The following is a 25,230-nucleotide window of genomic DNA, read 5'->3' as shown; positions in this document are numbered from 1 at the left end:
TAGGCCGCCACACGATGCGTAGAGTCAGAATACAGAGTATAACCTTTTTGCGCCACGTTAATATTCCACTCGTAGTCCACTGGACTAGGAAGGTCAAGGTTTTATATCTGGGTGCCCTTGATGCAAGATATATATAATTGGCAGATGTAAAAGGGTTTCATCGACACTGTTGACTATACTACGTACAGCACACACGTTGGACTAGAATTGAATCAAACAATCGAATCAAACAAGCATCCACTCGACCATGAATAGACAACCCCAGCTCTTTTATTCCTCAGGTCCAGTCCTATCATCCGGATGCGACAAAGTCGCCGCCGTGAAAGAGTAACTCGTGCGCCGATGGTCCACACCCGCATTGGTGCTGTCGATGCTAGTCTGGGCTTCCCCGGCTGTCTTCAAATTGAACTCACCGTTAGCCAAGACCTCCAACCACTAGCAGTTAAGAGAAAGGAAGAAGAGAAACCACAAACCTGATCATCAGTACCTAAAACCCCAGCGCCACTGGTATCGGTACTAGTCGTCATAGTCGGGCCACGAGCCTGTGCATCAGACTGGGTCTGGGCGACGTTGACGCTGGGATGGGCGCGGCCCATGCCGGTTGTTGCGCCCTTGCCGTGGGCGCGGGCGTAGTCGACGTTTTCGTTGAAGCGCTCGGCGAAGCTTTGTGGGTCGTTGGGCATTTTGGATTGGGAGGTCATGATGTGGTTTAGGTTTATGGTTTCAGTGACTTGACAAGGTTAGAGTAGAGTGTTGTTTGTGTGCACAAAATTGTATATAATTGCAGTTTTTTTTTAGAATGGGCAAGAGTACAGAGGTGAGGTCGCCTCTTATATAAACCTAGTCATGACAAAGATGAGATCATGATTTGGACTCGGTGAGGAGACGCTACGGAGGGTTCGAGTGAGCCTTGGTTGGATGAACTCTATAGCTGGACTTGGGAGCTCAATGCTCGCTGACGGTCTATTGGTTGGTGAGATGGACGGTGTTTGGTTGTCATTGTTCACGCTATGCCTCCCCGCATTTTGGACATGGGAGTTTGGTTGAGGTTGAAGTCATAACAATGGGAAGTTGATGCGATTGGATATACCCCGAGGTAGTGGTGGTTGGCGATCCCTGGGTGGCGAAGTATGTGGGCGGCTAAGAGGGGGCGGAGAGTGTACTTGGCAACGTACGAGTGGTCGGTACTATTGATTTATAGATATATTTTTGAAAGTCTCTGGGGTATATGCCTAGGATGGGGAGTGTATGTACAGATTTATTGGTGCGTCATGCGCACCGGAAAAAGACTGGGCTACCTACAACCAATTGTACCGATCATTCCTCCCTGATTCCCCTACATTCAAGGCCGTGTCCCATTCGCATCGCTTATCGCCCGCCGTGCTGCTAAGACTAGTAAAGCGGCATGGGTGCCGTGTTCTCATAGTCGATGTTATCCTTCGCTGACTCAATCCGATCATGACAGGTCCCGAATATACGGTCCCAGAGGCGAGTCTGCTTGCCATAGTTGTAGCTCTTCCTGTAGCCCTTGCGATGATGCAAGTCATGGTCCTCAATGACGATGTCCGCCTTGAATAAATCCAGCAACCAACCCAGGGTCGAAGGTGCCGTTCCATGAACTCGAAGGCCGCTGTGTCCCAGAACCTCCGTGAATGCAATGTATTCGTGGCAGATCCACCACTCGTAGAAGCCCATGGGCAACCCGAACGTCTTGAGCGTCATATATGTGCAGAAAGGGACTCCAACCATGTCGAAGAACTCCTGCTCGTGGTCTGCGTAGGCTGAAAGCAAAGGGTTGGGGTGCTTGGTCAAATGATGGGTACGATGGAATTTCCATAGGAAGCCCACGTCGTGCATCGCGCGGTGGTACCAGTAGAACCAGAAGTCAAGAACAATGCCGTAGAGACCAATTTCAAGAGGGAGCCAGGCCCAGTTCATCTGTGCCGGTAGCCGGCTAGCGTTATAGGAGAAGTAAATCGACATAACAAGGCGAGAGCCAGTTGTCTTATAAAGTGACTGAACGACTTTCTGAATACCCACATCGGGGATACCGTCACGCTCGTGCTTGTCGCCGTCCAGAAAACCAAACCGGTGACCTAGCCTGCGGAGGATATGCGCCTCGTAGATAACAATGGCGTTGAAGCAAAAGAAATAAAAGTTGAACGCGGCGATGGGGCCGAGGTTGTAGCCGGTATAGGAAGAAAAGACTTGATGGATGAGGAGCGGAACGGCCGAGTAGATAAGCACGAAGCGATGCATAGACCATTGGGGCACGTATGGTACCTTGTCGTCTTTCGAGTGTACTGGTACCTCACGATCCCGGTCGACAGGGTAGACATTGAGGAAGTCTATAAGGTGGTGGTAGAAGTTCCATTCGTCCCGATTGGCATCGCGCCAGGTGGACTTCATGGAGTCCTTCGGATTGACATTTGTAGCCATGACAGTAGATAAATCTCGCGTATCTTTTGGTGTTTGATGCCCTGCTTCATGAATGGCAACCACCAACTCTTATACTTTTGATATCGCGAGTGGAGACTGAGGCTCGGAAGCAATTCCATTTTGGGAAGCACGATGTTGTCGTCAAAAGCATGTGACAGAGTTTCCAGGCATCGACGATCAGATCTGTTTTTGCAGATCTCATGTCCCAACAATTCCTAGAGCCGAAGAAGGGTCCATAGCTCCCATTTGGCTCCAAACCGGGTACAGTTTAGAGGATCCATACCCTATCGAAGACGAATTAGCGTGAACAAGTGATTTCCACCACATGAAGAAGAGTTTGTTGGGTCAGCCCCGCATACGTATGCCTCGGGATGCTGGTATTGCTTATAGACGAGGTCATTCATTCCTTGTGATATCTGAGGCAACACCTGGCATTCGGAGGAGGTAGAAAGATGGAAACCGAATACGTTAAGCCATGTCGCCTGTGTAGGACAACCGAACACTAGGGCAGCACCATGATCCTGCCGAGGTGGTAAGATCAAGTCGGCCTTTCACCCTCTCAAACACCAAACGTGAGAACAATGACACACTGGGATCCAGAATGATGCAGGCAAGCCTGAGGTCGGCTGATAGAGGAGCGGTCGAAGTATGGCCAGACGAGCCACCACTAGCCTCCTGAAAGAGCGCACACAAGCATAAGAGCAGGCAATGGCAGAGGCGATGGCAAGACGCATGGCGGAGGATAAGAACCCCGCGAGACCTAAGGAAGAGTTGTAGTAGAAGTGTCAGAAGCAGTTAGTCTTAAGTCATACAGAATGTGGTGCTAATGCCGGGTGGTGATCTTCTGCGACGGATATCGCGGCCCGTCACTGGTTCACAGACCACTGTTTATCGTATTCTGTATCGAGTAAGGGGCATCAGATTCCAAATCAGATAAAAGATGTGTCCAGGCAGACTCTGTAGCGGAGTCACATCGCCAAGATGCCGATGCAGAAGTGTGTCATGGATGACTCAAGCCTGCAAGCGACGTGGGTTCCTCAGGCCGTGCGGGTACGAGCCATTCCCTTTTGGGACCCCGCTGCTCGTGATTGACTCAGGCATCATCACAACCTTCCAAACCAAGACGTAGAGAACTTCACTTGTATCCCATTATGCCTTGGATGATGGCTCAAATAGCTTCTTGTATAACTAGCGACATCAGAAAGCTATGTGAAAGGTTTCTCAAGGTCGACGTTGTCAGCGGATATATACTTCGCTCTCTAATGCTGAATCTCCCCGAGGTCTATATACGCCGTGAAATCGAACACTACGAGAAGACCAGCACTCATACTGGATACTCAATCCCACCATGGCACCTTCAATCATAGCAACTTGCAAACAGACCCGGTTTCACCTTGTTGATGACCAGCCGGCGCGAGAGGTATGTCATGTCCATGTTTTTTACGGATGTCGCTAAGTCTCATAGATTGACGTAGAAGGTCTCACAATTGCAGTTGCAACTCACTTCGACAACGCTGAAGACCCCGCAAGAACGAAAGCCAAAGGGAAATCGAAACCCAAGGCCGAGGCAAGGGAGCTTCTCGCCGATGCCCACCTGCGGCTTAAAGCGGGTGTACATTATGGACTCATCGGACGAAACGGCACTGGGAAGTCAAGTTAGTAACCGATCTTTGGGTCATCTGTGAAACTGATTTAATGTGCTTCTAGCGCTTCTACGGGCCATGGCGGATAAGCTGATACCAGGGATACCGCATTCAACACGGATAGCCATTCTGCAGCAGACGGACGCCGACACCAGGAATCATGGTTCCTTTAAGGATGAGAGTCAGAATCAAGAGGAAAGCGAAAGCAAGTCGGTTCTAGACTATGTTATGAGCAGTGACCATCATAGAAATGATGTTACTCAAAAGATGAACTGTAAGGGTACTTGCCGCCATTTCAAGGGTCTTTCTCACCATAGGTATATCTACAGTCCTATCAAAATGCTTCGAAACAGAAGACCCTCTGTTGCCTGTGAGAGGTATCCGAAAGATCCGTCACGACGATATGGAGAAGCAGCTGTTCCTAGCCCAGAAGAATGCCAGCTTGAAGAGTGGTGCAAGGGGGCTGCAAGCGCGCAAAGACCTGAAAACAGCAGAGTCAAGAGTACAAGCCTCCAAAGAACTGTGAGGACGGCTTCTACTTCTAAATTTACAAGCAACTAACCCGTGTCAGTCTCGAGGAAACAAAAGACGAGATAGATGCTGAGGCCATAAAGCAGGATACACAGACTGCGATGGAAACATTGCAAGATCTGCAATCACAGTTTGAAGCAGTGGGTTCCGAATGGCTGGCTTGAATCGCAGGGCTGACCATGTCTTCAGATGAAACTTGTCGACATAGAGCAGCAGGCTCGTCAAATCCTCATTGGCTTAGGATTTAAAGAGGATACTTTGAGTAAAGCATTCTCAACATTATCCGGTGGCTGGCGTATGCGGTGCATGCTGGCAAGCGTCCTGATACAAAGCCCCGACATCATGATCCTAGATGAACCAACAAATTTTCTGGATTTGCTGGGAGTGGTCTGGTTAGAAGAGTACCTGAAGCAGCTGCGTGACTCGTCGCAGACGACAATTGTGCTTGTCTCCCACGACAGGGACTTCGTGAATGCTGTCTGCGAAGAGATTGTTATACTTCGAGACCAGAAGCTCATTTACTTCAAGGGCAATCTGTCTGCATTCGAGCAGGACTTTGAAGAACAAAAGTTATACTGGGGTCGCATGAAGGAGGCCCAAGAGCGTCAGATTGCCCATATGGAAACAACAGTGCGTGAGGGTATCAAAGCCGGGAAGAAAACAAACGACAATAATAAGCTTCGCATGGCAAAGTCACGACAGAAAAAACTTGACGACAGGATGGGCGTCCAGGTCAACGCCCGCGGAGGGCGATTCAAGTTGAACCGAGATCTGGCAGGATGGCATTCCAGCCGCCGTGACGAGATCGAAGTACCAGAGGACGAGAAGGGTGTTATGATTGCCTTGCCTGATCCTTCTGAGTTGCGGTTTCCTGGTCCGCTGATTTCGCTGGAAGGGATCGTCTTTCAATATAAGACCGGCGCAGCTCCGGTGCTGAAGGGAATTGACCTCGTAATGCACCTAGGAGATCGTGTAGGTATTATGGGTCTGAACGGATGCGGCAAATCAACACTGATTCGTCTCGTGGCTAGTATCACGGCGCCAACCCAGGGAAAGGTTTCCTCGCATTCGAGGCTTAAGATGGGTTACTATGCCCAGCATTCTATCGAGGAGTTGCAGACTCTAGGACAGGAAGACCCAACCCTCACCGCGTTAAGGTTGATGACAGAAGATGTAGACGGTTTGTTCAACGAAGGACAAGTGCGAGGATTGTTGTCGTCGCTGGGCCTCCAAGGGCGGATAGTCTCTGACGTGCCGATACTTCGACTCTCGGGAGGTCAACTTGTAAGCGCTGCGAACCAGACTCATCAAGAATCACCGTCACTGACACTTGTAACAGGTCCGCTTAGCACTGGCAAGAGTCATCTGGAGCGCACCGCACCTGCTCGTCCTTGACGAGGTCACAACCTACCTCGACTTCCACACAGTAACAGCTCTAGCGTCCGCTTTGTCCACATTCAGCGGCGCAATACTGCTCGTTTCGCACGACCGATTCATGGTCCGAGCGGTGATTGAGGGTAAGAAGGATCTAGACCATAAACTCGACGAAGACTTTGAGGGGGTAGGAGAAGAGTCATACGAGTCGCAGCCGAGACGGCGCACTGTCTATGTTTTGAGAGCTGGTACTTTGAAGGTCCAGGATGATGGCGTGGAACAGTTTGAGCAGAGTCTAGTGAAAAGAGTGCAGAAAATGTTGCCTGCGCAGACATAGCAGGAGAGCAAACATTGGCGACCTGCGCGGAAATAGACGCTTTTTCAAGCTTGTCATATTTTCTCTGAATTATCGCATTGACATGTCCTCGATCCATTACTCCACAAAGCTAAGAGCTGTTCAACCGCTTCATGTATTGATAGCGTTTTCACCGCAGGTTGCGGCTGTGCGGTGTCCTTCCCAGGATATGATACACTCGTGTTCCTGACTGCAGACTGAAAGTCGAGACAGCATCTAAGCCACAGTGACAAAGCTCCCAGCCGCTGCTGTTTGCGCCGAGAACATGAAGGATGAGACAGTTAAATGAGATGGTTATATGAACGCACGGTCCGGCTCCAAGCGGCCCAGAATCTGGAGGCAGCTTGGGATCATTCATCAAGCTGTGGGCGGGTTTCGACTGGACCTGTCAGACGCTTATCCAAGCCTGGGCTGACGCTGCGCATGGCCATGCAGAAGGAATGACACAAAGCACTGCATCTTCGGCATCTCATTTTTCTGGGAGGCAGTGCCAGTGACGGCCAAGGAAGAGCAAGGCTGAGTTTGTCTCTGCCCGCAAAGTAGAAGTCCGCAGAGCTACCCAGTGCCAAGTAGTGACAACAGAGAGGAAGTCTGTGCAAATCACGGGTGGGGCGATGATTGCCGGTTTCAGGTCGATGGAGCGCTCCTCTCGCTCTCGGCTGTCGTCTTCCGTCCCTTGGCATGACAGACGCAGCAACCGATCTGCAACTCTCTTTAAGTTTCTTTTAGCATGAACTCGTTGAGTTTGGGGGCCGAGACCTTCCACCGTTTCTTCTTCAGGCTCGATATGGCGACAACGACATCATCTCTCCTATTCTTGGAGCCAGGAACGCGAGGTCAATCTCATCATGCCCAGCTATATAAACCGTTGAACTTCCACAGTCATGATGGCCAACACAAATTCGGAATCTCAAGGGATACCGCATCTTGAACCGACATCATTGTTTCATTTCGCACTCTTCATCCTACACTTGCCTTAGTTGCGACTGCACAATGCAAGATTCATTGGACAGGCTGCAACGCCCTCGTGTTCAATTCAAGCACTCTGCCCGTTCCGTTCGAACGTTTCGACTATACTTCTCACAATTCTAGTGAGAAGCTTACGCTCCAGCTTGTCAAGGCTCCAGCACCGTTGAAGTCGAAGGGGTCCGTCCTCTTCAACACCGGCGGCCCAGGGAAAGATAATCGACAAGATTTCGCTACCCTGGTCCCTAATCTGATCCCGTATGGCCCAGTCCATCCTCTATTTGCTGCGGTGTGCTAAACCTCTACGACAGCTTGACCGATGGTCAATATGATTTGATTGCTTTTGACTCCCGCGGGACTGCCGGGGCCGTCCCATTGAAGTGCTACGAAGACCCGTTTCAGGAGTGGGAGGCATTCAATGCCCAGATACCCTCGAACACTTCAGATAATGCAGCAGCAGAACTTTGGGCTCGAGGAGCGGTTGATGCCGAGGCCTGTGCTGCAGTCGGGGCCAAAAATGGCAGCGTACAGACATCTGCGTTTGTTGCAAGAGATTTGATCTCGGCTGTCGATGCCTTGGAGGAAGATGGCCTATTGAGATACTAGGGTAAGTGCTCCTTGTTGTGAATGTAGGAAGTAGCTTGCTGATAGTCCTGATGGTTTCAGGCTTTTCATATGGTACTACGCTCGGTGCGACTGTTGCTGCAATGTTCCCTGAGCGCATGGACAAGGTTATCCTTGACGCCGTTCAAAACGTCCATGAGTATTACCATGCACAGGCGTAAGCACCCCGGCCCGTAAACTTTAGAAAGACGATAACTGATTGTGGACTTCCCAGCAACTATGAAGAATGGGAAATGTCGGATCAAGTGTTCTCCTCCATTTTCACCGAATGTGTCAAAGCTGGGCCTGAGCTTTGTCCACTTGCCGCTCACAACAAGACAGCGGAGGAGCTTGAGGCCGCCGCATACGAGCTTCTCGATATCGCCAAGTACGAACCCATCCCTGTGGGACAGCTGGTTGTGGACTATTCCGCCGTCAAGTCAATCTATGCGCAAGCCCTCTACTCGCCGAGAGGCTGGGGAGGCGTGATAACCTTCGTTGATAACCTGGCATTCGGCACTGAAGCGATTTGCTTTTGGCAGAGTCGCCATCTATCAATTCCACCGCTCTGTACTATTCAATATTGTTCGAAAGCGACAATGCCCTGGCCGGTATTTACTGCTCAGACAATCAGAAGCGCACGGAGAACTTTGAAGACTTCGTTCCAGCCCTCGAAAAGCTCTATAGCACGAGCAGAATTATGGGAGACGTGCCTGTAGGCTCATACGCGCGATGCCAACAACGGAAAATCAAGCCCAAGGAGACTTACACCGGCAGCTTCAATCATGTGCAAACCAAGAATCCCATTCTTTATGTCGGGAATACTTTTGACGGACACACGCCGCTCAAATCCGCGTACAACGTCAGCTCATCATTTGAGGGAAGCGTTGTTCTGGAGATGGACGGTTACGGTCAGGGTTCTACCTCTGTTCCCTCCGAGTGTGGGTTGAAGGCCATTTTCAGCGTACTGGGTCAATGGCACGCTCCCTGAGTCTGGCACGCGGTGTACCCGAAGCGTCCAGCCGTACACCAGTAATCGATTGGTGGCCAGAGGTCTTTTAAGGCTGCTGGAGTCAATGCAACATGGATCAACGGTTAGACACTTGGGGTTGCAGGGAAGGGTGGGGTTTATGTGATATTGAGACATGTATAACACTCGATGTTTTTCTCTTCGTCTAGGCCATGACCAGTTAGTGATTTTAATGATACCAACATCGCTTTGTGCTGTCTACTGGTGTCTGGCTCTGCTCCCCAAGAAACAGGTTAGAAGCGTGGAGCCGTAAGATTGACCCCATTCTCGGTAATGGAAATGACATCAGAGTACCGTATCTTATCGATTAGTAATTGGCGGGTCAGGTGAAGGCGACCTCCGAGTCCGCGGAGAACAGCGGCCAGCGGCGATAAGAATGACCGTCCAGCTTTCCAACCTTTCATCCCTTGATCTCATCCTTAACTCCTTCGTTCGCCCTGGGTGATGCAGGGGCTACCTGGAACCTGGCCGTCGTCAAGCAGGATCTCTGCAGAGGATGACTGAGCCCATGCTATTCAGGCGGGGCGTCTTCCATGCGGCTTCGCCTTTCCCACGAGTTCCCCGCATCCATACTCGAAGTCCGCCCTGGCGCCGGCTAGACTTGCGATATGTCGCCACCGGCCTGAACCCTAGAGTCGAAGAGCCAGATACCTCTCCCTCTCCGACCTCGAATCCGAACCTGACCGCGTCCTCTTCAACGCGCTGGGCTACATTGAAATCAGCCAAGCCCTTCTCGGCTTTTCTGACGGATACTTTCGATCGCCAGCATGACTATCTTCGGATCAGTGTCACGGAGCGCTGCAACCTCCGTTGCTTGTACTGCATGCCTGAAGAAGGGGTACAGCTCTCCCCCTCCGCTCGCCTCTTGACGTCGCCGGAAATTGTCTACCTGTCGTCATTGTTCGTTTCGCAAGGCGTTACCAAGATTCGTCTGACGGGTGGGGAACCGACTGTCAGGAAAGATATTGTTCCGTTGATGCAGTCGATAGGAGAGTTACGGCGTGATGGGCTCAAGGAGCTTTGCTTGACTACCAATGGAATCTCGCTGCATCGCAAGCTCGAACCCATGGTGGAAGCTGGGTTGACGGGTGTGAACCTCAGTCTGGACACGCTGGACCCGTTTCAGTTCCAGATCATGACAAGAAGAAAGGGATTTGAGGCGGTTATGAAGAGCATTGAACGCATTCAGGAGTTGAATAAAACGGGCGCTGGAATCAAGCTCAAGATCAACTGCGTTGTGATGCGGGGACTCAATGAACGGGAGATTATCCCGTTTGTCGAGATGGGGCGCGACAGTCCCATCGAAGCGCGGTTTATTGAGTATATGCCATTCGATGGCAACAAGTGGAGCCAGGGAAAGATGGTCCCCTACCAAGAGATGCTGGCTCTTATTCGCGAGAAGTATCCAACGCTGGAGAAGGTAACAGATCACAAGAACGATACGAGCAAAACGTATCGCATTCCCGGCTTCCAAGGCCGCGTTGGGATCATCACGAGCATGACTCATAACTTTTGTGGCACATGCAATCGGCTTCGTATCACGAGCGACGGAAACCTGAAAGTCTGCCTGTTCGGGAACTCCGAGGTCTCGCTGCGAGATATCATCAGGCAACAGAATAATGGTGAGCCCATTAACGAGGCCGTATTGGAGCAGCTAGGACTCATTGCAGCGGCACGAAACGCGGCCCGCATCCACGATGAAGGCGGCCTTGTCAACGAAAGAGAAAGAGAACTTCTTGACGTCATTGGCATGGCAGTGAAAAGAAAGAAGGCTAAGCACGCTGGCATGGGAGAGCTCGAGAACATGAAGAACAGGCCTATGATTCTTATTGGTGGGTAGGCACTACCCCATTCCGATATATATGACCTTGCGACGATAAACCATGATCTATGACATATTCATCTATATGATGTATCTGGACGGAGGCGTTTGCATTGTTCTATTCACTTGTATATATTGATTTGCATACAGTCGAGAGGTACTGATAGGCGTGAGTTAGATAAATCGAGATCTCAAAAAAAAGCACGACATGCCCGTACGGCTAGTGGCCCTTGGACAAACATCCCAACGCACATACTCCACGGAGCACTTTGCAGCACCCAGACCCGCCTCTACCACAGCTCACGTAGCAACAAGGACAACAACGTCAACACCAACACCAATTCCGACACCGAAAAGAACCCCAATACAATCTCCCAATTCCTCCCTACAAGCTCAGACCCGGACCTCCCCCACCTCAACCGGTCCCAAAACGTACACATGACTTTGATAGACGAAAAGCCGGTAACAAAGCGCCTCGCAACAGCAACCTGCCTAGTGCACTTCTCAAACCGCCGACCCTACGACTTACTCCGCAAAGGCGAAGGAAGCCGCAAGGGCGACGTCTTCAGCATCGCCCGCATCGCGGGCATAACGGCCGCTAAGAAAACGCCCGATATTGTCCCTCTCTGTCATCCTGGGCTTGGGTTGACGGGGGTGGAGGTTGATGTGAGGTTGTTGGATCCGACAACGCCGGAGGAGGCTGCTGGTGCTGCTGATGGTCAGAAGGAGACGAAATATGGGGCCATGCATGTTACGGCGACGGTGAGCTGTCTTGGACGGACGGGGGTGGAGATGGAGGCCATGACTGCGACTATGGGGGCTGCGTTGACGGTTTATGATATGTTGAAGGCGGTTGATAAGGGGATGGTTGTTGGGGATGTTAAGCTGCTTGAGAAGATGGGTGGGAAGAGTGGGCATTGGGTGAGAAGGGAGGAGGTGAAGGATTAATAGATAACATAACAAGGATTAGTTTCATTCATGCTCCGATCGACGTAGTTGGGATGAGAGAAGCTCCTGATGTCACGGGGTCTGGTCTGCCTCTGGTCGTTCTGATCGCTTGAGAGTTCACCTCAAGATTCCCTCCATCATCACCATCTCACCACTTCCACTCAATCTTGAAACTAGACTCCAAAAATTGGCATCTCATGTGATATGAATAGCCTCTACGAGCCGATATCTTCTGCCAAGCACGGAGTCGTACCGACGCCCTGTAGGGCTGAACCCAAGCTTTGCCAATCCATGCATTCATTGCTCCGAGCCGTCCTTTTGCCGTTCCGGTTCCTCTTCCTTGCTGAAAACGGCCATCAGAAACTACTGACAGATCGCCTCGGAGTATTTTCTACCCTTTCCACTCAGAAGCAGCTCTGATCATCCGTGAGCTTCCTCAAGTCTCTGAAAATCATCGAGACACTAATAACAATGTGGCGCATAGAGTGGGTGGCGGTGTGGACAGCCGACTTTCAAGACCCACGCCAAATCGGTGATCCAACAACGCGCTGATTTTTCGCAGACTGGCATCATTCCTGTCCACTCGTTATCGCCCCATCTGGCCCTCTTTCTTGCAGTTGCAGCCTGCTAAGAATCATGTTTTTTGCCCGTCTCTCCTCCCACGTTTCTTTCAGCAGCTCATTCCTGTCCCCCGTTCCCGTTGCCCTCGATGAGCCGTAAGTCCTCGCGTTTCTTTCTCTCATAACAAGTGTATGGAACCGCTGACTAGTCGCTTGTTAGCCCGGCGTTGTCTTCGGCTCACGAGCACGGGGATCTCAGCCCTATGTCCCCCGTTTAACTTTCTCACTCTCCACTATGCGTATTTCATCGTACTTTCATTGATCAGTAGTCTGGTCTTCTGGGGGACGTTGACGCTCCCTCCTAAGAGTGTTTCATACGTTGACTCCTTGTTCATGTGTGTCAGTGCCATTACGGGGGCGGGATTGAACAGCGTATGTTGTGTTGTTCGCATCAATCTTGTCTGGCTAAGAGGAACTAACGGCCACAGGTGGAGGCATCTACGTTGAGCACTATCCAGCAGGCTATCATGTTTGTGCTTCTCATGCTGGGACATGCTATTCTTATCTCAATCACAGTCTTGCATGTACGGAAAAGAGCCTTCAACCATAAGTTCAAGGGAATCTCCCGTGCTCTCGCGCAACGGCCAGCTCAGGAAGCGCCAGCGCCTGTCCAACCAGGAGACAATGCTAAGGCATATCCGACGGCAGACTCTTTTCCTTAGAGAGCCCAAGCGGCTCCATGATGGGGACTCAGCTTCAGTCTGCGCATGCAAACAGCCAGGACAACCTCCCAGGGTCGCCCAAGGGCGCGACTGACACACTAATGGAACCAAATCTTCGGGATGAGAGTGCTAGAAATAGCTGCCACTCGGTCAATAAAGCTCAGATGCTCCCCTCTATAGGCCTATGGAAAGGAACGCAGAAGTACTTTGAGTCCAAAGGGCTCATTTCGCGAAACTCTCAGTTCCACGGATTGACCGAAGAGGAGAGAGAGCAACTCCAAGGAGTTGAGTACAAGGCAGTCTCGTTCTTGTCATTGATTGTACCGCTCTACTGGGGATTATTCCTGCTTTGCGGTATTCTGGCCATGGGATTATGGCTGGAGGTCAATAAGCCGCAAATCCCCCGAGATAACGGCTTGTCACCATTCTGGACAGGAGCATTCTTTGCCGTATCTGCATTTGTGAACAGCGGTATGGGCATCTTGGATGCAAACATGACAGCCTTACAAACAGAGTATGCTCTTCCTAGCTCAATTCGAGTTGAGACTGTACTGATTGATGGAACAGTGCCTATCCGCTCATCACAATGGGCTTTCTGATTCTTGCCGGAAACACCCTTTATCCTTGCTTTCTACGACTCACCATCTGGACTATGAGAAAGATGATCCCAGATCAACCAAAGTGGAAAACCTGGAGCATTACACTGGATTTTATTCTAGACCATCCTCGAAGGGTATGTTTGGCACAATCTAAATGAATCAATCGAATCTGACCATGGACAGGTGTATACGAACCTCTTTCCAGCACGTCACACATGGTACCTGCTTGCGACTGTTATCATCTTCAATGGGATTGACTGGGCTGGCTTTGAGGTGCTTGTGATTGGGAACAAAGAGATCGAGGGACTACCGACGGTCTACCGTATCATGGATGGCTTGTTTCAAGCGTTAGGTAGGAGCGAGCCGTTTCCAGACCGAGTGTCTGTAGTGCTAATACCGTTCGTAGCTGTTCGTGCTGGAGGTTTCTCCGTTGTCACCATCGCCGATCTGCGCCAGGGACTATTGGTTTTATATGGTAAGCACATACCCTTCGTCTTGGAAAGTTGAGCTAGACTAACATTAATCTAGTTCTCATGATGGTAAGAGCGCTTTGAAATGAGACTCAGCCCATCGACTAATCATCTGTTTAGTATGTATCACCGTTCCCGGTGTTAATTACGATGAGACACACAAACGTCTACGAAGAACGCTCCTTGGGAATCTACGCCGAAGACGAGATCACATACGACTACGATAAACCCACTAGGAACTCCATCACAGACCTAATACACCGGCACCTCTACACCAAAGAAGGCACCCGCCGGCACTTCGTCCGCGAACAGCTCAAAGACCAGCTCAGCCATGATCTGTGGTGGATTGCGCTGGCCGTGTTCTTCATCTCCATCATCGAGTCCACCAACTACAAGAGAGATCCGGTCGGGTTTTCGACATTCAACATCCTCTTCGAAGTCGTCTCTGGCTATGGCTGTGTCGGAATTAGCACGGGCTATCCAGGTAGGGATATGTCGTTCTGTGGAGCTTGGCATGCCCTTAGCAAACTTATTCTTGTTGCGGTCATTTTGAGGGGTCGGCATCGGGGGTTGCCTGTTGCCATTGATAAAGCGATCATGTTGCCGAATGAGTCCCATGCGTGGGTTGAGGAGGAAGATGCTGCTTTGAGGAGAGAGCACTCTCGCATCTCTGGGTCGGCAGCTGTTTGATTTTTTTTTTCTCTACCGAGCGACATTTACTGGAGTTATTAGCGCATCTTACGACGTACATATTGATGATAGAATTAATGATATAGACAGGACAGTATCCTCCCAGTCTTGGGGGTTACTGGATGCATCGTACATATATGGCGAGGGTAGTTTCTCAATCCTTGAACTTTTGACCTGATATCTATACCAACGCAATGACACATGACCGGATAATTATAACTTAGAAGATATCATGACTTGTACATGTATGAACGATGACTCCGACTGAAGGACGAAAAGCCTTACTCATCGTCTTCCTCTTCTTCCTCCTCTTCCTCTTCTTCCTCCTCTTCCTCTTCTTCCTCCTCTTCCTCTTCGTCTTCTCCCTCTTCTTCAGATTCATTCTCTTCCTCAGAAACCTGCTTCTCATCCTCATCATCATCCTCACTCTGATCATTCTCACTAGCAACATCATCCATAACCGCATCCCCATCCCCCCCCTCCCTCTCCTCCCTCCGTCTCTTCTCCTCCTCTCTCCGTCCCTCCTCAAGCAACGCAGCCTTCTCCTCCCGCAACTTCCTCTGCACCTTAACGAACGCACCCAATGGCGTAGCCTCCCACTCAACATCCTTAAGGAAATTCTCCACCTCAATGCGATTCCTGGGCGCATAGTTCACGCTCACCCGGCGCTCCTCAATCCACTTCGCGTTACTCTCGACCTTCTGCACAAGCAGGAGAACCATCTGGTTAATCTTCTGGTTCCGGTTCCCCGAGCTCCGAGACGAGACTTGTTTCAGCCACCGCTTGAGCGAGACCACGACGGGGACGGAGAGTTCAGGGAAGGCAATGTGTTTGCTCCACAGGACGAAGAATTCACTCAGTAGCTCGGCGACTTGTTCTGCTGCGCCGTCTTGGTAGACGCGCGTGCGGAGGTATGACTTTGGTGCACGGATGGTTGTTGTGAAGTCTAAGGGCCGGAGCGTAGATTGGCGCGGGGGCTTGCGCAGCTCGGAGAGGTTAAGCGGTTCAAGAAGGAGAGAGGCAAGCGGAATGTAAGTCCCCGAGGCGCGGGAAAGGCGGAGCAGCGAGCGCGTAAGCTGGAATCGCAACGGGAGGTACTGGGCTGTTGGGATGAGGCGCGCAGCGCCGAGCGTGATCTGGACGACGGGGTAGATGAGGGGGCGGAGGGCAGAGGGTTTGCCGAGTTTCGCCTCGACGAGGCCGTCGCAGTGTTGGCTGAGAACGCGGGACCAGAAGTCCAGACTGTGCACGTACTGCCAGTTGTAGATTGTCTTGTAGCTGTCCTTGGAGGAGTTCGTGATACTGCTGCGGAGGTGCATGGCGAGTTGGCGGATGAAGGTGAAGCCCGTTATGTAGGAGACGTTCTGGTCGATGCCCCAGAGTTCGGCGGCGGAGTTCTTCATGAGGTTGATGGCGGGGAGGGTGTGGACTGTTGTGTTTCGGGAGCCCTTGACGACACCCTCGTAGGTGGCTTTGAGGACTGTTTCCTTGAGTCCTGAGTCGCCGATTACCATGAGGCGGCGGAGGAGGAGGAAGCCCACGATCCGGGTGGCTTCTGTTGTGGAGGCGTCGGCCCAGATGCCGACGATGGTTTTGATGAGGACTTTGAGAAGCTTGCGGAATTGAAGGAGATAGGGGAGCATAGGTTCGATGGAAGAGAGAGTGAGTTTGAGGGTGGATTCATCCGATAAGTTGGCGAGCAGCTTCTGGACTGAGGAGGTGTGCGACTTGATGAGTGGTGTGAGAGTCTTGAATTTCTTCGAGTCGAGTGACACTCGCACTTTGCCAGTAGCGGTCTCCTTCACGGGGAGGTGATGAGAGAGAACCTTGGGAACATGGCTGAGCGCTGTGACGAGGACCTGATGGTACACGTTCGAGTCGGAGATTGAGTACTTCTGCTCTTGAGCGTCTGGATCGTCGAGGTACGCAGCCGCACGGAAAGCAAGCACTGCCTGCCGCATCGCGCGGATAGAGTGCTGCTCTTCCATCAAGTTCTGCCATTTCTTCACAGTCGTGACAGTGAGGTCAGAGGCCTGCTCTTCCTCCTCCTTTGCTGCCTTCTTCTTTTTCTTCTTGGCCGGTTCCTCCTCGTCTTCACTCAGGGCGTCAACTTCCGCAAGGTCGCCGAACTCGAGCAACTCGGCATCGTTCTCTTGCAGGTACTTGTAGAATTCCGGGTCCTTCTCCTTCAGAGCCTCAATATCTTTCTGGTGGGTTTCAATGTCGTCGCTAGCCCCCGACCCTTCGTCCTCGGATGCGGCCTCCTCGTTTGCGCTCGATGCTGCGGACTCTTCCTCCTCCTGAGGCTCAGAGCGCTTGCGCTTGCCAATCTTGGGGGTGACATCCTTCTTCGCTTTCTTCTTGTCGGCCGCAGGGTCTGCAATGTCGAATCCTCCGGCGAAGAAATCGTCGACATTCATCTCAGCGAAAGCATCCTGCTTCTTCACATTCTCAGCTCTATCATCAGAGTCGTCCTCTCTTTCGGCGCGCGATTTCGCATTGTCTGACTTTCGTTTCTCCTTCATGTGGTTTCGCTGCTTTATCTTAGCCGCGGCCTTTCGTCGTTCGAGAACATCCTTGAGATGCTTCTTCTCGAACTTCTTGGTGGATTTTTTCTGGCTCCCAGCCATTGTGACAGTGTCCTCCTACCGGGCGATAGGATCGAATCAGTGAGATAAAGTAATTGTCACAAGGAGCAAGAAACCCAATATTTATCTGGGTCTAGAGAAATATCCGACAAAAAAAAAAACTCTTGGGCGGCAGAAAATAATCACGGCGGCCGCTCGGCCAAAACGGGTGACCGCCTTTGCTCCCCTCTCGAGAGCTTCCCCGGCTTGACGATGATAATCTTGTCCCAGTTCCAACACAATGTATGCTCAGCGACCTCTGGCTTATGCCCCTACGCCCTACAGCTATACACCGAATACGGCCAGGTCTGCGTCTATAAATCTCGATGAGGTATGCTGATGCTCGGCGTTTATCCGAGTGGGGCCATCAACTAACCGCATCATCAGGAAGTGAAACTCGCCTCGAGCTCGGCGGAGCGTGACCTCTACGAGTCTCTCGCTGAGATCTACAGCATCATAGTGACACTGGATGGGTTAGAGAAGGCATATATCAAGGATGTGGTCACAGAAGCGGAATATACGGAGACATGTACCCGACTACTGAAGCAGTACAAGTCCAGCTTGGGTGACGACACTGTCGCAAGGGAGTTTGTCGACTTGGAAACATTCAAAAGGACATGGGGGGTATGTTTCACTTGGATGCACCAGAACCAGCCCCGCACTAATCGCCTTGTTCACAGCTCGAATGCCCCCGTGCCACCGAGCGCCTCCGTATCGGACTTCCCGCGACAGTCGAGCAAGCCTCACACAGCGGCCCATCAGCTAGCAAGGCTTCAGGAGCAACAGGACCTACCGGAGGAGCATCCGGCAGCCTGATCCTGACCGCCACGGAAAACTTTATCACCTTCCTCGATGCGCTGAAACTGAACATGGTCTCAAAGGACGCCCTCCATCCGCTACTTTCCGAGGTCATCCAGTCAGTCAACAAGGTTACGGATGTGGATTTTGAGGACCGAGGCAAGATCATTCAATGGCTGATCACACTGAATCAAATGCGTGCGACGGAAGAGCTCGGTGAAGAGCAAGCCAGAGAGCTAGCTTTTGACATCGAGCAGGCGTACCAGGGATTCAAATCGACGCTGGAATAACAATGTCAATTTGCAAAGCAAATGGGAAAGGCGTTTTGGAGTTCGATACCATCAACATGTCGAGGATTTATACAATTTTGGGTTTTGTTATCTCTTGGGCCAGAGCGGAGCCGATCCGCGGAACAACGCAGACCATTCCCTTTTGGGCGATTACGCCTCTTTTCTCTTGCATTTTTTGCGTGCCTGAATTCTAGAAAACCATTCGCCACAGGCAAGCCTTGTATAAGAGGCATGCCTGGACCCCCGCTCTCCATGTCCTTCAAGAAATAGATCTAGATACCCTATTTGTCCTTGCCGAACCCCTGGTACCTTCAATATGATTACCGCAGAGCCTGATGAACCTCTCCACGGTTTGACCGCCATTCTTACTGCCCCCCGATAGATCTGTGGGCCGAAGGACTGATAAGCGTCTTGCAGTGCTGGACCTTCCCCAAATTTATACGAAGCCGTCGGGCACAGAACTCCTAAAGACCCTGGCCTTGCTGACTATCAAACCGCGCAACTTCGGCTCTACTGCTGATGAACCGGTCAAAAGCCGAGTGGTCGAGTCGACCGGACTGACTCGTTATCTCACGTCTATCATAGCAAGCCCTCTCTCATGGCTAGACACCGATGAACTGCGGGAAGCCATTTGGGATGCCGCCTCGGCTCGTCTGAGTGAGCGGTCTGGCCGTACGGGTATGTGCTATGTAGAAAAAGCTGACGAGGAAACAAACGTACAGGCGTGGGGAGACTGACCTACTCTTTCACAGCAATGCCGGCGATGTCCCGCGTCTTTGCGGTTCCAACATCATGGGGCGAAGAATACACATTGACACTCCACGAGCCCTCATTGACGGCCGACAACCTAGGCATGAAAACCTGGGTCTCTTCATACCTCCTCTCTCAACGCCTCCACTCCCTCCTCGAACCCGCCCCGCAACTCGTCCCCTTCTCAACAACCACACCAACGCGCGACCCTGACCGCAAGCTCCGAGCCCTAGAACTAGGCGCAGGGACTGGCCTCGTCGGCCTCTCGTTCGCTGCTCTGCGCGGTACCTCGGCCAAAATCCACCTCACAGACCTCCCCGAGATCGTACCAAACCTCTCCCACAACGCAGCTCTCAACGTCGAGCTGCTCAACAGAACAAGTGCAACAGTCACAACCGGAGTCCTGGATTGGTCTCTCGCGCCGGAGACGCCTCCAGCCGTAGAGGAGCAGTACGACATCATCCTCGCCGCTGACCCGCTATACTCTCCTGAGCATCCGCGGTTATTGGCTGATACCATTGCCGTCTGGCTAAGCCGCGGACTTGATGCGCGCGTTGTGCTTGAAATGCCATTGCGGGATGCATACCTGCCGCAGGTACAGGATCTGAGGCAGCGGATGGGAAAAGTTGGGTTGGCGGTTGTTGAGGAGGGCGAGGAGACCGGGTATGATGATTGGGAGACGGCGGATGGGGGGGCCGTCGCAGTGAAGTGTTGGTGGTCTGTTTGGGGTTGGAGCGAGAAGCTTTAACTTCCACCTTTCTACGTTTTGGAATGATACGGTGGCTGGGTTCTTCAAGCCATTGTATACGACGTCACGAAGATAAGGATACACGAGCGACGATAGAGCTTAGAGATCAAGCCCGAATCCTGATAGAGGTAGATTAGAGGTAGGTGATCCTAGATAGATTAGACATGAGCGGAATTTTCTATGGCGCACTCGACATATGCCTTTTGAGAATATGATATTATCATAATTACTTGACCCATTATCTAATGAAACTAAGTGATTATCTGATAACTTTATCCCCCAACAAAACTTCGCGCACGTGCATCCGCGTGGCCCCCTCCAGATCCAAGATATGACGTAGTGGTGCAGGAACGGTCTCGAACGACTTGATCGTATCCTTAAGACAATAACTAGACTGCAAGACCCATCTCTCACATGAATCCGATCTTATCTAGGACTATAGCATTCCATTAATTCTCTCCATTTCACATAGCGCGACGACCTATATACTTCACGAATCATACGACCGACGTATACGACACCCGCGGACGAACAAGCGAACAAATTCAACCGAAAAATAACCATAAAAATGGTCATTGGACTATTAACGATAACTGCAATTCCCACGGTAACGGGCATATCACTCGGCTGCAGCGAGCAGCGCAAGCAGAACTCACGAGAAGATGACGAGCGGCGCATGGCAAAGTTCTATACAGATGTGGATTGTACAGAGGATGTCGAGGAGGCGGACGAGCTTGATGGGATGAGGGTGGTGCTACGGGATAATAAGGTAGGTAGACTATGCGATATTTATATATCATATCCCAAAATGTTGAATGAATACTGACTTGTGCCGGCTGCAGGCATACATCGACGACCCCCTCCCCCAGAAACGCTCCACCCCCGCGCACGCCGGCACAGCATTCTTCATCAACTATCCAGAACCCGACCACTTAAAAGAACAAGGGATAAAGCGCGGAGATGGGCTCGTCACAACAATACAAGATAACCCGCCAATGCTGAACTGGCTGTATGTGGATAAAGACACGCACGAGCTGAAGTACGGAAATCGGACGCAGAGCTGCGAGCATGTTCCTGCGCCCTGGGACTGGAGGGATCAGGAGACGACGATCATTCTAGAGAAGAGGAGGGGGTTTTATGCTGTTAAGGAGGACGATGGGAATTGGGCGATTTATTTTGATCGGGACGGGGATGAGCTTGAGGGGGTTATGAAAGGGCAGGGGAGGAAGGGCGTGCTTCCGGTTTTTGTACGGTTGAAGAGGACTTTGGCTGAGAGTGAAGAGAAGGAGGGGTCATAATGATTATTTTATGGTTCGGCTAGGGGAATCATGAAAAAAGTATTGTACAGGATAGGATAATTAACCATCCAAGCCGTTCCAGCCATCATCGTCGCTGCCACCAGCGCTGTCAGAGTCGGCCCCGTCCTGGGTCTGTGATCTCTTCCGGCTGGCTTCAATAGCGCCTTTCTTCCTGTTTTCCTGTCGTCGCTCGAACCCACTCTTGGTGCTAATTCTCGTGCGGCGCTGCGTCTTCTCGTCTTTGGCATCGCCACCTTTGTGGCTAGTCTGTCTGGCCTTGACGCCATGCTTCTTCAACTCTTTCTTATTCTTCTTGCTGAGGTCCGGTAAGGCATCTAGCAGCCATTTCTGCACCGACCTTTCACCGGACTCTCCTCGTAATTTCTCACTAGTGTCGATGATGTTGGCAATGCTCTTCACGTAGGGAATGTCTTCTTTCGTGTAGTAGGTCACTGCAACACCGCCCTGGCGACCAGCTCTTCCTGTCCGGCCGACTCTGTGCACGTAGACAGCTGGCGCGTTGGGAATATCGTAGTTCACTACCCCGTTGATACCGCGAAAATCAACACCCCGAGCGAGCAGATCCGTCGTGACAAGGATCCAGATCTCACCCTTGCGGAAGCCCTTCATGATTTCTGATCTCTGCGTATCAGATAAGTCGGAATGAAGCACCGCAATCCGCGCAGAGCCACCAGCCTCAGGGGGGATGTCGTAGAGCAACTCAGAGTGAAGCGCGATGGCTCGGGGAATCGTTTGTGTGAATACGAGGAAGGGCGGGCGCAGACGGACATCTGAGGCTGTCGCTGCGGTGGGATGGAGAAGCTGTCTGAGGCCAAGGAGCTTGCCCTGCTCTGTAGCGGCGTAGACTAGCTTGTGCTTGATGTTGGGGATGGCGGAATCTTTCAGGCCGACGACAAGTCGGATCAGCGGGTATGAGTTGGTTTGAGCGAGGTTGAGCTTTCGCTCTTTGATTGTTGTTTTGGCCATGTCTTCGATGCTTGAGCCCATGGTGGCGGACCAAAGACTCGCGCGAAGCTCTGGGTGGGTGCAGGAACGCCAGATGTCGAGTGTCTGATCACGGAATAGAGGATCTAGCAAGACGTCTGCTTCGTCCATAACCAGGTTCCTCACCAACGGTAGGGTGCCGAGAGGCTTCGTCTTGTTCTCAGAGAGCGCATTGACGAGAAGTAACGGTGTCGAGACGAGAATATCACTCTTTGTGACTGGGATTGTTCCTTTGCTCTTGTTCCCAGGAGTCTTTTCGTCGCTTTCTGATTCTGAGTCGGAACCGCTTTCGTTCAAATTGTCGTCCTCGTCCTCGCCATCACGCTCCACTACACGCATACCCTTCTTCATCAGCGTGACCTTGACACCCGTCCCGAGCGCCAACTTTCGTCCCTCATTCACGATCTGGCTAGCAAGCTCCTTCGTCGGGGCGACAACAACAGAAAAGATGCCGCGCTCTTTTGGTTCCCCATGGTGATGACGAACAATCTTGTTGATTACCGGTATCATGAACGACAACGTCTTCCCACTCCCAGTCGGCGCAACTACCAGAAGATCTGGCTCAACAGAACCCGTAGAGCCCTCTTTCTCAGAGACTGCCCTGTCCCCAAGAAGCAAAGGAAGACTCCCCAGCTGCACTTCAGTTGGAACAGTAAACCCCTGCTCGGTAATATTCTCCGCAAGACGTCGCGAGATCTTGTACTTTGAACGAAGCTCCTTGAAAGAGACAAGCGGCTGCGGATACAAACGCCTCGCTTTCTTCTGCTCCTTTTTACTAAGTACCTGGGCCTGGGAATGCTGCTTCTCTTCCTTCTCCTGCTTCCGCTTCTTCTTTTTCTTCTTTGGCTCTTCGCTTGGGGCCTGGACGGTGCTGGCGCTGACTTCCTCGATGTCACGCATATCAGTGACCTTGATCTTGTGCGCATTCAGAACTGTCCTGCGCTGCACTTCATCCATGGACTCATCGTCCTCTGGACCGGAATTTTCATCTTGATCTGCAGAAGCGCCAGTTCCAGATCCCTTTCCCAGAGCGGCATCTGAAACTCTTGATGTAGAGCCTTTATTCTGGCTGAAGAAATCCAAGTTCAATGCGTCCTCGTCGACTGAGGCGGTCTCATTGTCATCATCCACACCCTGGTGACCCCTCTTCCTCTTCTTGCCACTTGCCTTTCCTTTTCCTTTCTCAAGAGTCTCCGCAGCAGAAGTGCGAAAAAGTTGCGGGTTTGCTGCTTTCCCTGTTGATGGAAGCGTCGTTGGATTCTGAGTAGTGGCGGTCTTCAACTTAGTTGACCGCGTCAGCAGTTTGAAGGCGTCCATAATTGCGCATAGGTATTTATCGTCCTTCGGACGATAATATCTGCTGGTTCGTTGCAGAAACTCGTTTGCGACGACTTGATGAGACTCGGACTTCAAAAAAAGTCGGGATGCAGCAGTTTTCTGTTCCGCACGGGCCAATCATATGTCGGGATCCAACCGGCTAGGTCGCCGCAAGACCCCAGGGACCGCAGCGGTTCTATGGTGAAACATCTAAGGTTCAATGAAATGTAAAATATGTTTATTGATGCCTGGCTACTCTATGATTGAGACCAGATATTCTACGTTGTGGTCGTTCTGTAAAGTACACATTCCTCACTCTTCGCACGACCCTGCAATGCGAGGCCGACATTTGCACATCAACACAGTGTACGGAGTAGGTAGACTCAAAATACTCAGAAAGGTTGAATGTTCTTTATAGTCAAGATATAACCCAGACAACAGTTCAATTCCATCGTCTATCATACATAGTACAGCTTAACAAAGGAAAGATATGCGTAAATAAGGACAGGTCAGATATATTTGCGTGCGATGCTCTAGTGGTGTCCGTGATCAGCCTCTCCCCTGTAACCGACAATGTTGAAACGACCGATGATCTCCCCAACGGTAAAGAATCCGATAACCTCCGCGGCGGTAACACCGGCCAGGGCGATCTCCTTTGTGCTGGCGTTGCGGACACGAGCCAGAACGTTCTGGGGCGAGAAGCGGGCGTTCTGGAGGGTGGCGGGGTTGCGAAGAGCGTTGAGCAGAGGCTGGAAGTATGATTGGAAGGTGGCCACGTTCCTGGTATCGGGTTAGCTGATGTTGAACGTGGTTATCAAGGCGGCATCGGGTGGAGCGCTTACGGGGGAGTCATGTTCTGGCCACGGAAAACCAGCTTGCCGAGTTCAAGGCCGACTCTGGAGTAGTAAATGGTAGGGGGTATCAAAGCTGTTTTGAGAGGACAACCGGTCAGCAATGGCTTCGTAAACAGAAAGAGTAATGGCCCAACAGAAGTGATGACAGTTGATAATGGCGACACCACAACGAGCCTAAAAAGTGGCATATTTGGAGCCAGAAGCAGATATTAGTATAAGACAGACTCGCACTCACATTCAACGAAAGTGACGACTTTTCCGGTTCTTCCACCAACTTTCTTCAGGGTGTTGCCGAGACCCTGAGCGGCACCGGAAAGGGCAGGGCCGGCAGACGAAGTCACGCGAGAAAGTCCCTCCTGAGCCTTGGAAGCAGTGGAGGAGGCAGTCTCAGAGGCCTTGGAAGCGGCCTGAGATGTGTTGGAAGAGTGTCTGACGGCGGTCCTCCGGGTCAGGAACTGCGACTGCCGCAGCACGGCACGGGTAGCCGTGGCAGGCATCTTGATAACCACTGGAAGGGAAGAAGATGGAAAGGAGGGTGTAGACCTGGAGAGTCGCAGGTGAAGGTCAAGGAGGTCCAATGGCGTGGTGGTCAAGAGCCGTTGCGCTTGCAGACAGGACCAGAATCTGCCCGAGATTTGAAGCTCGCCGGGAAGTTCAGGAAGCACATCACGTGATTGATACATTCACAATTGGGTTCCAAAGTTGCCTCTTCCCTTTCCCTCCAGCTACATGACCAATTCAAAGTTACACGACTGTTTCAAAATATCCCCGATAGCATTTCTACGCTCAGA

The 25,230-nt window shown here is 51.5% G+C and overlaps 10 protein-coding genes across 10 annotated transcripts; 5 read left to right on the top strand and 5 right to left on the bottom strand.

The window, feature by feature from the left end:
- Positions 1–137: 137 nt before the first annotated feature.
- Positions 138–1,034, bottom strand: BDV17DRAFT_249504 (uncharacterized protein). The gene is made up of 2 exons (XM_073756227.1): positions 474–1,034; positions 138–396 (listed from the first exon to the last, which is right to left on the bottom strand). The coding sequence occupies exons 1-2, from the start codon at positions 699–701 to the stop codon at positions 271–273; spliced, it is 354 nt and encodes a 117-aa protein (XP_073621364.1). The 5' UTR covers positions 702–1,034; the 3' UTR covers positions 138–270.
- A 327-nt stretch (positions 1,035–1,361) lies between these two features.
- Positions 1,362–2,714, bottom strand: BDV17DRAFT_9458 (sterol desaturase family protein). The gene has a single exon (XM_073765384.1). The coding sequence runs from the start codon at positions 2,437–2,439 to the stop codon at positions 1,393–1,395; it is 1,047 nt and encodes a 348-aa protein (XP_073621363.1). The 5' UTR covers positions 2,440–2,714; the 3' UTR covers positions 1,362–1,392.
- A 1,073-nt stretch (positions 2,715–3,787) lies between these two features.
- Positions 3,788–6,324, top strand: BDV17DRAFT_278707 (ABC-F family ATP-binding cassette domain-containing protein; the record flags this gene model as incomplete). The annotated part of the gene is made up of 7 exons (XM_073759578.1): positions 3,788–3,859; positions 3,905–4,094; positions 4,147–4,356; positions 4,412–4,604; positions 4,654–4,753; positions 4,803–5,897; positions 5,953–6,324. The coding sequence occupies 7 exons, from the start codon at positions 3,788–3,790 to the stop codon at positions 6,322–6,324; spliced, it is 2,232 nt and encodes a 743-aa protein (XP_073621362.1).
- A 748-nt stretch (positions 6,325–7,072) lies between these two features.
- BDV17DRAFT_278706 (uncharacterized protein) lies at positions 7,073–9,010 on the top strand (the record flags this gene model as incomplete). Its single annotated transcript, XM_073759577.1, has 9 exons — positions 7,073–7,178; positions 7,323–7,566; positions 7,620–7,875; position 7,915; positions 7,975–8,089; positions 8,147–8,408; positions 8,456–8,828; positions 8,875–8,935; positions 8,965–9,010. The coding sequence occupies 9 exons, from the start codon at positions 7,073–7,075 to the stop codon at positions 9,008–9,010; spliced, it is 1,464 nt and encodes a 487-aa protein (XP_073621361.1).
- Positions 9,011–9,338: 328 nt separating this feature from the next.
- BDV17DRAFT_9310 (uncharacterized protein) lies at positions 9,339–11,813 on the top strand. The gene is made up of 2 exons (XM_073765360.1): positions 9,339–10,773; positions 10,942–11,813. Exons 1-2 carry the CDS (start codon positions 9,438–9,440, stop codon positions 11,709–11,711), a joined length of 2,106 nt encoding a protein of 701 aa, XP_073621360.1. The 5' UTR covers positions 9,339–9,437; the 3' UTR covers positions 11,712–11,813.
- Positions 11,814–12,420: 607 nt separating this feature from the next.
- Positions 12,421–14,752, top strand: BDV17DRAFT_286224 (putative potassium transporter; the record flags this gene model as incomplete). The annotated part of the gene is made up of 9 exons (XM_073760857.1): positions 12,421–12,427; positions 12,492–12,703; positions 12,760–12,898; positions 12,994–13,507; positions 13,561–13,726; positions 13,776–13,944; positions 13,999–14,067; positions 14,121–14,131; positions 14,183–14,752. The coding sequence occupies 9 exons, from the start codon at positions 12,421–12,423 to the stop codon at positions 14,750–14,752; spliced, it is 1,857 nt and encodes a 618-aa protein (XP_073621359.1).
- A 110-nt stretch (positions 14,753–14,862) lies between these two features.
- On the bottom strand, positions 14,863–17,466 carry BDV17DRAFT_297043 (mRNA-binding ribosome synthesis protein NOC2). Its single transcript, XM_073763421.1, has one exon. It carries the CDS (start codon positions 17,380–17,382, stop codon positions 15,034–15,036), a length of 2,349 nt encoding a protein of 782 aa, XP_073621358.1. The 5' UTR covers positions 17,383–17,466; the 3' UTR covers positions 14,863–15,033.
- A 154-nt stretch (positions 17,467–17,620) lies between these two features.
- Positions 17,621–21,263, top strand: BDV17DRAFT_278702 (S-adenosylmethionine-dependent methyltransferase; the record flags this gene model as incomplete). The annotated part of the gene is made up of 7 exons (XM_073759576.1): positions 17,621–17,710; positions 17,767–18,003; positions 18,060–18,436; positions 18,865–19,145; positions 19,220–19,927; positions 20,502–20,734; positions 20,808–21,263. 7 exons carry the CDS (start codon positions 17,621–17,623, stop codon positions 21,261–21,263), a joined length of 2,382 nt encoding a protein of 793 aa, XP_073621357.1.
- A 39-nt stretch (positions 21,264–21,302) lies between these two features.
- Positions 21,303–23,706, bottom strand: rok1 (RNA-dependent ATPase ROK1). The gene has a single exon (XM_073756226.1). The coding sequence runs from the start codon at positions 23,583–23,585 to the stop codon at positions 21,324–21,326; it is 2,262 nt and encodes a 753-aa protein (XP_073621356.1). The 5' UTR covers positions 23,586–23,706; the 3' UTR covers positions 21,303–21,323.
- Positions 23,707–23,900: 194 nt separating this feature from the next.
- On the bottom strand, positions 23,901–25,142 carry BDV17DRAFT_249465 (F1F0 ATP synthase subunit g). The gene is made up of 3 exons (XM_073756225.1): positions 24,675–25,142; positions 24,428–24,512; positions 23,901–24,365 (listed from the first exon to the last, which is right to left on the bottom strand). The coding sequence occupies exons 1-3, from the start codon at positions 25,120–25,122 to the stop codon at positions 24,119–24,121; spliced, it is 780 nt and encodes a 259-aa protein (XP_073621355.1). The 5' UTR covers positions 25,123–25,142; the 3' UTR covers positions 23,901–24,118.
- Positions 25,143–25,230: the final 88 nt, after the last annotated feature.

This window comes from Aspergillus undulatus (genome assembly GCF_047715775.1).
Source record: "Aspergillus undulatus strain CBS 261.88 unplaced genomic scaffold BDV17scaffold_1, whole genome shotgun sequence".
Lineage (NCBI taxonomy): Eukaryota > Fungi > Ascomycota > Eurotiomycetes > Eurotiales > Aspergillaceae > Aspergillus > Aspergillus undulatus.
Note: the sequence above shows the minus strand (reverse complement) of the source record. Positions and strands in the feature narration are given on the sequence as shown.